General features: G+C 39.0%; 1 protein-coding gene across 6 annotated transcripts in view; it reads right to left on the bottom strand.

Annotated features, from left to right (window-relative positions):
* Positions 1–12,946, bottom strand: part of ELOVL6 (ELOVL fatty acid elongase 6) — a 149,081-nt gene that overhangs the window by 84,905 nt on the left and 51,230 nt on the right. For 3 of the 6 annotated variants that reach the window (XM_063637237.1, XM_063637236.1, XM_063637238.1), the window contains one exon: positions 1,123–1,190. The exons of the other annotated variants lie outside the window; for them this stretch is intronic. In XM_063637237.1, the coding sequence (XP_063493307.1) occupies positions 1,123–1,190 (68 nt within the window). The remainder of the gene's footprint in view (positions 1–1,122; positions 1,191–12,946) is intronic. 6 annotated transcript variants of the gene reach the window in all.

The following is a 12,946-nucleotide window of genomic DNA, read 5'->3' as shown; positions in this document are numbered from 1 at the left end:
GAGAACATATTTAACTGCATAATTGATATCTGTTTCTGATCCCCATGATATGGTCCTTCCTTCGATACTCCATCACTGAACCCTACAAGTTGCCAGGCACCATTTTAAGCATGGGTTGGGAGGGATAGAAGTATTAAAACACTTCTTACCCTCAGGAGTCACTATGACACATGGAAGAATGTGATCAGTCATGAGAAAATGATTTTTAAAAATTATGCTAAGTCAGCTGATAGTGGGATCATTTCAGGCTGTACGAACACAAGGCCTCTGGGGGGACATGTATTGTGGCAGGATAGAGAAGAGTGGAGATCGGGAAATAAAACATTACAGAATGAAGGAACAACATGAAATAAAGGTTAGAGAATGTTTGTGCAGAGAATGAAGACATTTGGCAGATGTGTTTACAGTGTTTAAAAGGGATGATGTGAGCTGGGTGTGGTAGCTCATGCCTGTAATCCCAGCACTTTGGGAGTTGAGGTAGGAGGATCACTTGAGGCCAGGAATTCCAGACCAGCCTGGACAACATTGCAAGACCTCATCTCTGCAAAAAATTTTAAAATTAGCTGGGCTGGTTATGCAGGCTTGTAGTCTCAGCTACTCACGAGGCTGGGGTGGGAAGATTGAGCCCAGGAGTTCAAAGCTGCAGTAAGTTGTGATCATACCACTGCACTCCAGCCTGGGTACCAGAACAAGGCCCTGTCTCCAGAAAAAAAATTGATGATGTGGGACATAAGGTGGAAGAGGAACCGTGAAGGGCCTTATATTCCAGGCTAAAAATGTGAGTACTTTCCTTTTATGTATATCACTAACAGACCTATAAAATAGAACCTAGGATATTCCTTTATTATGTGGATGTATAACTGGTTGACGGTAAGAGAATCACCTTAAGGCTAACAAGGAAGTCATTTAAAATAATCTGAAGGTACCTAATGAATATGATTTATTAAGCTTGTACCAGAGTCCAGTGTTTCTTGAGACTTTTCAGAAACTGCACTAAGAACTTGATGCTGATTTCTCCTTTACTCTTCACACCAACTTCACTAGGTATGTGTACCATCCCCCATTTGCAGATAAAGAAATGCAGCACATACTCTGTTAAATAACTTGCCCAAGTTTGCATACCTTGTAAAAATGGAGTGAGTTCTCTGTTCAAACTGGCTTCTGTATGACTTCAAAGCCAAAGTCAGCAACTTAGAAGGCAAAAATTATAATTTAGTTGGCAAATATGAGAAGAGGTCAGAAACACATGAAATGAAGCTCAATAGAAACACTCACAGGGTAGCAGGGTAGCAGCCTAGGGAAAAAAGGCAGACACTAAAATTGTTTAAATAGGTAAGTTCAAGGGACAGGTAAAGACCTTAGTTGGGAAGAAGCCAATCAGCAGACGAACTGCAAGCAAGCACTGTCTCTCTTTCCCTCCTGTCTCCTCTTGCAGTAACTGACCACAATCAAGGCTGCGTAGGGGAATAATGAAGTAATCTTCCTATTATCAGCAATGGTCTGATCCAGTGCCAGGCACCACAGACAACTTGGTGTTCAGAGAAGATCCTTCAAGATGAACAAAGGGTCAAAATAAAAAATACTAGAAGAGAGAAGACTGATAACAATTTAATGTAAGGCTTGGAAAGAACTGATCTTTACCTTCCTTAACATCTCAAGAACTTCCTTAGATTCATTGGATGTTGAGTGTGTGTGAGTCTATTAGAAAAATGAATTTTTGTTTCTTAACTTGGACATGTGATTAGGATGTTAATAATTAAGTCTGGGCTAATATTGAAGATATCTTATGGTGGGCTTCTTAAAGCATTGATCACAAAGACTGCATGTTCATAAACTGAGCTGTACTTGTTAGGATTCCAGATATTTGAAATTTCTTGTGTTATTTTGGTCTCAGTTTTCTAGACAAGTTTTCTCAAATTCCTATTTCACTTTCTGACATATCATGAGTGACTCAAATGTTTGCCCTTGAGTTGGAAAACACCCAGCATTAGGAATAGGCACATAAACATAATACTTCAAGCTTCAGATTTAAGCTTAATTATAAAGTGTTTAAAGGCTGTGCTGATAGTTCTTCGGAGTAGAATTCCTACAACTATGGGTTTGTCTATAATAAAATGTTCACTCTATATTGAACGCCTTATTTAAAACTTGAAATGTGTAAGTAGTAATAAAGAAAATATGTCCTCCTGTAACCAAAGCTAGGACCGATTACATATTCACTTGACTGACAGATACAATCACCTAAATTAGGAGCAATCAGCACTTCCTTACAAACTAACAACTTGAGATGTAGTCTTCCCATTGGCTATGAATATTTTCTTTATTTACTCAGAATAAACAGTCTGTAGGATCTGCCAGCTGCCCCTAATTATACCAGCTGCACCCAATGATCACAGTGAACATTATTTTACATTCTAAATAACTGGCGCAAGGTGAGCCATGGTTTTCTGAGTCTCCTATCACCTTTGTGTTTCAGGTCCTCAAATGTTAATTTGTAAAGCTGCTGTTTCAGGCAAAACTAACAAAATTAGCATCTAATCAATAACTATACTATGTCCACCCATATCCTATTTAGAACACAGAAGTAGGGGAAGAGTGAGAAAGGTGGAAGTGGAGAAATAGAGGCCCAAAAAGAAAGTTTTATCACAGGAATGTCTAGATGTCTTCCGGGATTGTCTGTTAAAGAGCTGCGACACTCATATAAATGCAGAATTACCCTCTTTCTTCCTTGTTGGTTAAAAGGCCAAGGGTGCCATGGTAATACTACCAAATATATATCAAAGCTTGGCAGGAAAAATGGTACCTTCAGAAATTTTATAATCTGATATCGAATAGGTCAAGAAATATAATAAAACTAGTTTCTTTGGTTTCCTTAGAAAACTGGAAAACTTTAAATTAGAAACTTAGAAAGCTTTAAATCAGACTTCGTAGTTAAAAAAGGAAATTTTAGTTCCTTCCAGCATTAGAATTCCATGATTCTCTGACTCTGAGCCTGGATTAAATCTAGCCCAGCTGAGTGGAAACCTAAGTAACTGGCTGGTTGCCTTTAGTGATCTTCCACTTTATGGCTGCTTCCGCCTAAGAAGTTCATCATCGTGACTAAGTTTCTTTGGGGCAAAATTGGAAAGCAGAGGTCAAAGTCAATCAGAAATGGGAGAAACTTACTTCCTACTGCCCGGTGAAGGGGCCATTTTCAGTAGCCCCTTTTTAAGATTAGCTTCATTCAAGATTTGATAAGCTGTTTGACTTTACTATAGATCTTATTATCCATGTCAGTTAAGTTTATGCTTCCACTAAATCTATCTGAATTCAAAAGGTAAAAAGCTAATGCTCAGTCTTATCAGATTTATCTTATTTATTAATAGAATGTGGATTTTTTTTTCAAGCATATAACAATAATGGTAATGACAGGACCATAAATGTGGATGGCTCTTTACAAGTCACTAACATTACATAAATTCCTCGACAACACACTCTGAGGCCATTACAAACTTTTGGAAATAACACAATTGGCTACAGAACTCCAGCCATCTAGCTTCATGGGCTCCCACTTTAATTTCAAAACAACAGAACTGTGCACATTCATTTACATGATTAGGGCAGGGCTTAACTGTATCTCATGTAGCACCTACATCATTCTTCAGACAAACTTATTGCCTTTTACAGACAAAACTGGGGCTCAAAAAAGGACTTGCTTATAACTGGCTAATAAAGAGGAACTGTGGGTTCAAAGTGAGTCCAATTCTTTCTCCCACCCACAGCTTCTGCTAAAGTCATTACAGAAATGCATAGAGCAGTTCTTCCACGTTATTGCTTAGGTTTCTAAAGAGCAGTGACCTAATACAACATGCTCTATAACTTATTACTGATTTAACTATTTCACTAAGGATTCACTTTTAACTTTTAACTTGTAAATATGTCTAATAAACACCACTCAAATAGCAACTCTTTTTTCATGGCCTTGTGGTTGTAAAGCAAGCTAGTAATATATGTCTGTGGATTTGTGCTAATAAAGTTCTATATACCTCATTAACTCCACAAATCCTATTGGGTATTTCTTATCTGCCAGATCCTATGCCAGGTACTGGATACACAGTACTGAACAAGATGGGTACAAATAAGCCTCACAGAGCTTGTTTCACTGAAAAGCAGAGAGATACATACTAATCAACAAATTAATAGTAACGCATTACTATGTGTTTTGAAGGAAAATTAGAGTGTCAAAGAGACGGTGTTAGCAGGTGGAGGGGAGCTCTTTTAGATGGAGAATGAGAATGTCTCCCTAAAGACATGGGAATAAATTGAGATCACAAAAAATGAGAAATAGCCAGCCTTGAGAAGAGCAGAAGGAAGAACATTCCAAGGAAAAGAAAGTGCATACTGGAAAGCCTGAACACTAGAGGTTGGTGTGAGTAAGAAGCTGAGCAACGGTCACTTGTGTGATAAGACGTGTGGATGTGGGGTGGGGTGGCGGGGGTGAGTCCCACACAGCTCAAGTGTGTCCTCAGACTCCTGTGGTTTCCATCAGCCACAACCTGAATAACTGTGTTGTAATCCAAAAATGATTACAGATTAAACATATAAAAATATCATTACACCCATAGTACCTAAGCCAAGGACATAGTATTCTATCTTTTCAATGAAGATCTGCATGAAGTAAAATTATTATATATAATTTTAGGTATTGATACAGATGCATCAGTGGATAGATACAGATATGTGTCTCTGGTATAGAAAAAAAGTTTGAAAGGGATATTAAAAGTTCTTATCTTGCAGGGTTGAAGATTAGGGCAACTTTCATTTCTTTCTAATTTTAAGAAAAAAGTGGTATTATGGGGGATTAGCATGTTTATGGGTATATATATTTTTAATTAAGAAAATAAACAACAAAATGAAAACGTTTTTCTTCTATGAAAGTCTGATAAGAAATTTCAGCTGTTTAAACTTAGGGAGCTAAAAACATCAAATCCAAGAATGTTCTCTGGAACTGAGCTCAATACATTTTTATTTGAGTAAGAATTGGATACTTCCATCCCCTTGGGGCTCCAGTCTGTCAATATTTTACTTTTCAGAGATAAAGAGACACATGTAGATAATCACAGTGACCTCAGTAACTTTCGTTCTCTTATTTAAGTTTATTTTATTTCTATCGTAGTTTTCCCTGTTAAAGATTTTTTTCTTTTTGCTTACATATATAATTTTAGAGAATAACAATGCACACACAAAAAATTCCTCTTGTTCTGCTAGACTTGGACTTTTTCTCTAATATATATCTCCATGTTTTGTCTTTTTTTAGACGTAGTTTGGAAGCAAAGGAGAGAATTGCTATATGGCTGACCTACTCTTCTTATCAACAGTGTTTTGATTTAACAGTTTTTAAGCAAAAGTCAGCTTTGTTTATCTAAGATTTTTTTTTGCTGGCATTTAACCTACCCCTGCCTCCCCTTTCCCAAGTCCACTTCAGCCAACCTCTCATTCGACAGGTACCACCCTCTAACATAACTGAAATAATGTCTACCATTACTGGATCTTGCTAGCAAAGAATCAAATTTTCCCACTTGGTTGTAAATTATTTTGTAATCTCTAGTGTTTAAGAGGCCCTTGTCCTATCTAATCCCCTCCCTGGCAGGACACCTTACAGAACCTACCCCTTATACTAGTCATTAAGCACCATCAGGGATGGATGGCTGTGTCACTGGACTGTTTGGTATTCCCTACTGTTCCTACCATGTGGTGATTATCTATGACTTCCCTAATCCCTGGCTGCCTTAGCTGGGATTGACTCACATGCTTCTCAGGTTGCCGCTGGCTTTACAGTCCTTTACTGCCCATGCCACTTTGGAGATAGGCAGGGCTAGTACTTTTCTATATAAGCCCCCAAACTTGACTTTGTGTTTCACAGGAAGGTGAAAAAGTTGGGTCTCCTTTCTTTTACTTTTCTTTCCACAAGATGATAAAGCTAGGGGAAGCCTGTGGACAGGGTTTATTTCTGCAACTGCAATCATTGATTGGTGCTTCCTGCTCTTTACTTCCTAAACTTTTGTGCTCAGTGTCAGATCCCTAGCAGTTTCTATCCCCTGCTCTGCTAAAAAAGATTGGATGTTGACTCTGAGGCCCTAGTTCTTTTTAATTAAATTGTATTTTGTTATTATTATTATTATTATTTGAGATAGAGTCTTGCTCTGTCGCCCAGGCTGAAGTGCAGTGGTGCAATCACAGCTCACTGTTTTAGCCTCCTGAGTAGCTGGGACTACAAGCGTCATGCCACCATGCTTCTTTTTAATTTTTTAAAATGGTTTTCTGTCTTCAATTCTAAGCTCCTCAATTGCAACCAAGAGATAATACTTTTTATGAATTCTTAAAGTTATCAACAGATACTCAAAGTTCTAGCAAAGTCTAAATGATATTAAGCTTGTCCTTATTGCCCAAGTGACTTCAATGACTATTTGTTAATTGCAACCAAGGGTAATTTTTTAAATGAATACATATTATTATTATATTATTATAATATTAAGGTCGAGAAATACCTAAAGTTTAACAAAATCTAAATAATATTGTACATATTCTTTTATTACTGTATTAGTCCGTTTTCATGTTGCTGATAAAGACATACCCAAGACTGGGCAATTTACAAAAGAAAGAGGTTCATTGGACTCACAGTTCCACGTGGCTGGGGAGGCCTCACAATCACAGCAGCTTAGGGGATTGTTGAGAAATGACACTACTAAGCTAGGGCTAAACTATCTCTGTGGTAGTCGTTCTGTTTCAAGTATTGAATTGGTTTTTTGTGTGTTTTTTGAGATGGAGTTTCGCTCTTGTTGCCCAGGCTGGAGTGCAATGGCGCGATCTCGGCTCACCGCAACCTTTGCCCCCCGGGTTCAAGTGATTCTCCTGCTTCAGCCTCCTGAGTACCTGGGACTACAGGCACGAGCCACCACACCCAGCTAATTTTGTATTTTTAGTAGAGACATGGTTTCTCCATGTTGGTCAGGCTGGTCTCAAACTCCCGACCTCAGGTTATCCACCTGCCTTGGCCTCCCAAAGTGCTGGGATTACAGGTGTGAGCCACTGTGCCCGGCCAGAGCATTGGTATATTATAAAAGCTGCCTAGGTAACTCTAACCTTTGGCCCCATACATCTGAAGGATACCTACAATGCACCTGAAAAATGCAACAGAAACAGCAGTTCCCTGGGACCACACACTCAGAAAGGGGGTGTATCAGGAGATCTAGGGACCAGGAGGGTGGAAGACCTGAGGCAGCACTACAGAAGATGGAGAAAAACCCACTGGGGAGGGGTGATCCTAACCTTGAGAATCACTGAAATCATGCAGAAGTATTTGATCCTACAGCATTAATATTTTATTGTATTAGTATATATATATATATATACACTCACCAAGACATGTTAGTGGTCTGATGTCTGGCTGCCACACTCATCTTCTACCTTCAGCTCTGCTCTACCAAATATCATTTGTTTCTGGGATCTTTGCAGTCCAAGGAACTTCATCCTTGACATCCCACCCCTTACTAATTTTTTGTTTGTTTGTTTTGAGATGGAGTCTCACTCTGTCGCCCAGGCTGGAGTGCAGTGGCATGATCTCGGCTCACTGCAAGCTCCGCCTCCCGGGTTCACGCCATTCTCCTGCCTCAGCCTCCCGAGTAGCTGGGACTACAGGTGCCTGCCACCACACCAGGCTAATGTTTTTGTATTTTTAGTAGACATGGGGTTTTAATGTGTTAGCAAGGATGGTCTCAATCTCCTGACCTCGCAATCCACCTGCCTTGGCCTCCTAAAGTGCTGGGATTACAAGTGTAAGCCACTGCACCCGGCCACCCCTTAGTAACTTTTAGTAACATCCAAGGATTAAAGGAAATTTACCTTACCTACTTAACAGGAATCAACAGGGTTAATCTTGCTCCCTTTCTAAAAATAATTTATAAACATTGCAAACAATCTCATCTATCCCTGTCTAAACTGTGCGGAATTACTGCCATTTAATATAATCAGTCTACTCATTTAGTTTGCCTAAGGAATTTTTGAAAAAACAGTTAAATGAATGACTTAATGGAATAACCAGGAAGTTCAAGTCTCCAATAGTAAGAATGAACTCTTGCTCTCTGTATAATCAAATGGGTCCTTCCTCCTTCAGGTAGATCATGCCATTTCCTCACTTATACTGAACAGGTAAACAACATAATTACTGACTTCAACTTCTAGTTAATTCCTTCTTTCATCACTTAGTATCCTTTGGCTAGGAGCTTTGTTGGCTATGCTGCCATTTTTTCTAGTTATCATCAGTCCTACAACATACCAATCCTTCAATACAACTCATCTTTAAATTGTGGTTTTACCTTCTCAAGAAGTTATTAATTATGCCAGTGCTAAATCTTCTAAAATGATTGTTGACTTGTTGATTACACCCCATGCAATTCCCCTCCCCCATCCCTCAGCACCTCACGTAAGGAATGGCCCTTTGCTTAGTTCCATAGATCCTTAAATCTACCAGTTAGAAGCTAATAGCCTACCTCTCTACCATGAAGGAACTGTGGGCTGGAACATAACACATGTTGACTTACAATTTCTTAGAAACTTGTGTGAGAAACCTCAAACTCCTGATTCCAGGATATGCCAAAGACACAACATTAAAAAGCAAAACAAAACAAAACAAACCTCATTTGACATTGCTAGTAGTGGCATATTTCATCAAGATCAGTTCAAATAAATAGAAGTGAGATTTTCACACAAACTAGACTCTAGTGCTTTTTTTTTTTAACTTATCTTTACCATACATTTTTTAACAGTAAAAAAAATCCTTTGAGATTTTTGATGTATAATATTTATCATCCAATTACTTCATTAGTTCAATCTTTCTTTTTTTAATGGCACTCCTGCATCTGAGAATAAGGTCAGAAAATTTCATGCTCTGATTTCATGCTGATTTTCAGAAGAAAAATGTTAGTTTTGTATAGAAATAACCCATCCTAAGAAATACATTTCTTATTATATTTCTTACCATATATTTCTTAGGATGATGAGCTATTCAAAGGGTGATGATAACCAGCACCATCAGTCAGCATTATCTAAGAATAAGAATCTGTGTTTCTATATATAGACCTCCTAAAACAGAATCTACACTTAACAGGATTCCCCAGGCAATTTGGATGCGCATTAAAGCTTGAGCAACACTGTATTAGAAAGTTAGTTTTCCATCACAAAAACAGTAACAAAAGGAATATAAAGTAAGTTACTTTAATAATATAAGAAGAGGGGCAGGCCGGGCGCAGTGGCTCACGCCTGTAATCCCAGCACTTTGGGAGGCCGAGGCGGGTGGATCACCTGAGGTCTGGAGTTCAAGACCAGCCTGACCAACATGGAGAAACCCCATCTCTACTAAAAATACAAAATTAGCCAGGCATACGGGCAATGCCTGTAATCCCAGCTACTCGGGAGGCTGAGGCAGGAGAAACACTTGAACCTGGGAGGCGAAGGTTGTGGTGAGCCGAGATTGTGCCATTGCACTCCAGCCTGGGCAACAAGAGCGAAACTCCGTCTCAAAAAAAAAAAAAAAAAAAAAGATGAGGGGTCTTGAGAAAAATAAAAGCCAGGGAATTGACATAGTAATTTCATTGCAAAAATACCAACTCTGTCATCCAGGGGCATTCTCTTTGACCCACTAGCTAGATACTAGTGATACTCAGTCTGTTAGTTTCTATTACCTCTGAAATAATCCACAAAACTAGGCAGTTACCTGCATTTGGATTCCATTCCAATCAAGAATGCTTATCTTGGTACTTTTACAAGAAATGGAGAGCCATAGGGAGTAGCTATGAATATTTTAGAGCCTGGAAAGGCTATCTTCCACTATAAATCAATAAACTTGACCCAATGCTTATAGTATATTCACATAATGTAATACTATGCTAGCATTAAAATCATATTTGCTTAGCTCCTTTTTTCATTTTTTTGATGATGAATATGAACATTTTATAGAAATAATTTTTCCCTAACAGAATGTGAATAGTCATTAGTGAGCTGATGAGCCCATCAGAGTACAGATGACTCCTGAGGTCCTACCTCAGTTGTCAATTGCAGCACTACTCTTTCCAACTTTACAAAGGTACCTAACCTGTGTACCCATGTAATGATCTGATAGATCTGATAGAAAACATCATAAGCCAGAATGGATGCAGTTAGTGTCTCCTCCTTGGGTGCTACACAGGAGTGACCATCACCAATAAAAATACAATTTGTAAGCAACTCTTTAAACAGACTCTCCTTGCTTTGAAGAACTGAAATAATTCTGAATGGAACAGCTGTAATCACTGTGAAGAGGATGTTTGCCAAGAAATAAGTTGTTAAGATAGAAATTCCAGCACTTCAAAAGATGGAATTTTAGCTGTCAGAATCCGTCCACTGTTGAAACCTTTCTCTTCTATTGTAGTCAATCACCTCTCTTTTTCTGGTCTGATTTGCACTCTCCTTTTTGGCTTAAGCTCACAGAAGCATGTTAAAATCCTCATCAGAGTCTGAGAAGGCTGGTATCCAGCAGCATACAATATAAGAGCACACAGACCAGCTGGAGGAGGAATTCAGGTAGGCTCAAGGTGGAAAGGGATGGTCTGATCAGAGGGGCAGACAAGGCAAACAGAAGTATAGGGCAGAGAGAGAGAGAAAGAAAGAGAGAGAAAGAAGCTGTGCAAGGTGATTGGAACCAGTAAGGGTGGACAGAGAACCCAGTCCCTAGCTAACAGGGCTGGCAGGAATGAAGAAGGAAAACAAACCCTAGCCAGCCTCCTGGAGCCAGGGTATACACTGTTTCCCAGCCACTCTTCCCCAACCACCACTCCATAAGGTAAGAAACACAAATATACATGATATCCAGGCAGACAGGATCCTGCCCAGCAGCCCCCTACTCAGGAAATTACCTGGAAGCTACATCACAAAAGCCATTCCCAAACTGAGCAGTTCCCATAGTAACGGATTCAGATGTTCTACCGAAGAGGCGAACTGTCTATCCACAACTAGGTGATAAAGCAGTACAAAGATGAAACAGAAAAAGACAATTACTATAGACAGAATGAAGCATGAAGAATAAAACAGGTGTGGGTTTGAATTCTACCTGGACCACTTTTCAGCTCTATGGCCTTGCAGAGTTTGCCTGTTTTCCTCATCTGAAAAGTGGAGATAATACCTCACTCCTTCCTAAGTCAGAGATGGTTTAAAAAAAAACACACAAAACAAAGAAACCACCAATAATAAAATATGTCACTCCTAGAAATATTGTGATGTTAAGAAATAATGAAGAAAAGAGTGCCAAACAAAAGGCTTGGCAAATGCATCAAATTTCCTTGCATGGTTTGTTAAAACATTTTTAAGTAGCTGCTCTTTTCCTGTTAAAGAATCTTCCTAAGACTATAATTAATACCATCAAAATGACCATACGGCCCAAAGCAATCTATAGCTTCAACACAATCCCTATCAAAATATCAACATCATTTTTCACAAAATTGGAAAAAAACTATTCTAAAGTTCATATGGAACCAAAAAAGAATCTAAATAGCTAAAGCAATAGTAGCAAAAAGAACAAAGCTGGAGCACTGCATTTCCTTACTGCAAATTACACTACAGGGCTATAGTAATCAAAACAGCATGGTACTGCTGTTAAAAACAGACACATTGATCGGTGGACAGAATAAAGAACCCAGAAAGCCACATACTTACAGCCAACTGATCTTTGACAAAGTCAACAAGAACATACACTGAGGAAAGGATAATCTTCAATAAATGGTGCTGGGAAAATTGGACTGTGAAACTGGACTCCTATCTCTCACCATGTACAAAAATTACTTTGAAATGGATTTAAGAGCTGAAGTAAAACCTCTTCCCCTATGCAGCCTGAGGTGATCTGGCTTAACCCAGAAAAAATCATGCAACTCAAGAGGCTCAAATCTTCATATTCACTTTCATAAACTGCCCAGACCATCAAAGGTATGCATATACAAAAAGCCACTAAGAATCTGAAAGATGTCACTTTTTTATTTTTAGGCTACACCTAGTGGAATGGGAGAAAGATGTCACTCTACAAAAACCGTATGTACAATTCAAACATTACAATGATAGAGTTGTTAGGTGTGCCCTGGCCAAACAGTGGAACTAGACAAAGTCAGTGGTCCAAAAAGACTATTGAATTTTTACTGTACATGCTTAAAAATGCAGAGTAATGGCCAGGCATGGTGGCTCACGCCTGTAATCCCAGCACTTTGGGAGGCCGAGGCGGGTGGATCACTTGAGGTCAGGAATTCAAGACCAGCCTGGCCAACCTGACAAAACCCCTTCTCTACTAAAAATACAAAACTTAGCTGGGCATCCTGGCGGGCACCTGTAATCTCAGCTACTCAGGAGGCTGAGGCAGGAGAATTGCTTGAACCTGGGAGGTGGAGGTTGCAGTGAGCCGAGATCATACCACTGCACTCCAGCCTGAGCAACAGAGTGAGACTCTGTCTCAAAAAAAGAAAAAAAAAACGCAGAGTAATGCTGAACTTAAGGATTTGGGTGTAGATTCTCTGGTCATTAAACATTAAACATAAACAGGTGAACAAAGCATCCAAGATGTGCCACCAGACTTCCAGAGTTCATACAGGAGCTCTCCCTGCCACACTGAGAAGATCTTTACTGAAAAGGAACAAATTGTTCCTAAAGCAGAAGAGGAGGTTGGACACAGAAGAAGATATCCCAAAAGAAACTGAAGAAACAAAAACTTATGGCACAGGATTAATTCAGCAAAAAATAAATGCAATTAAAAGTAAAAAAAAAAAAAAGAAAAAAGGAAGACCTGAAACTATGAAAATACTAGAAGAAAACCTAGAGAAAACTCTTCTTCTAGATACTGGTCTAGGCAAAGAATTCTTGACTAAGATCTCAAAGCACAGGCAACAAAAACAAA

Source organism: Symphalangus syndactylus, chromosome 4 (genome assembly GCF_028878055.3).
Source record: "Symphalangus syndactylus isolate Jambi chromosome 4, NHGRI_mSymSyn1-v2.1_pri, whole genome shotgun sequence".
NCBI lineage: Eukaryota > Metazoa > Chordata > Mammalia > Primates > Hylobatidae > Symphalangus > Symphalangus syndactylus.
Note: the sequence above shows the minus strand (reverse complement) of the source record. Positions and strands in the feature narration are given on the sequence as shown.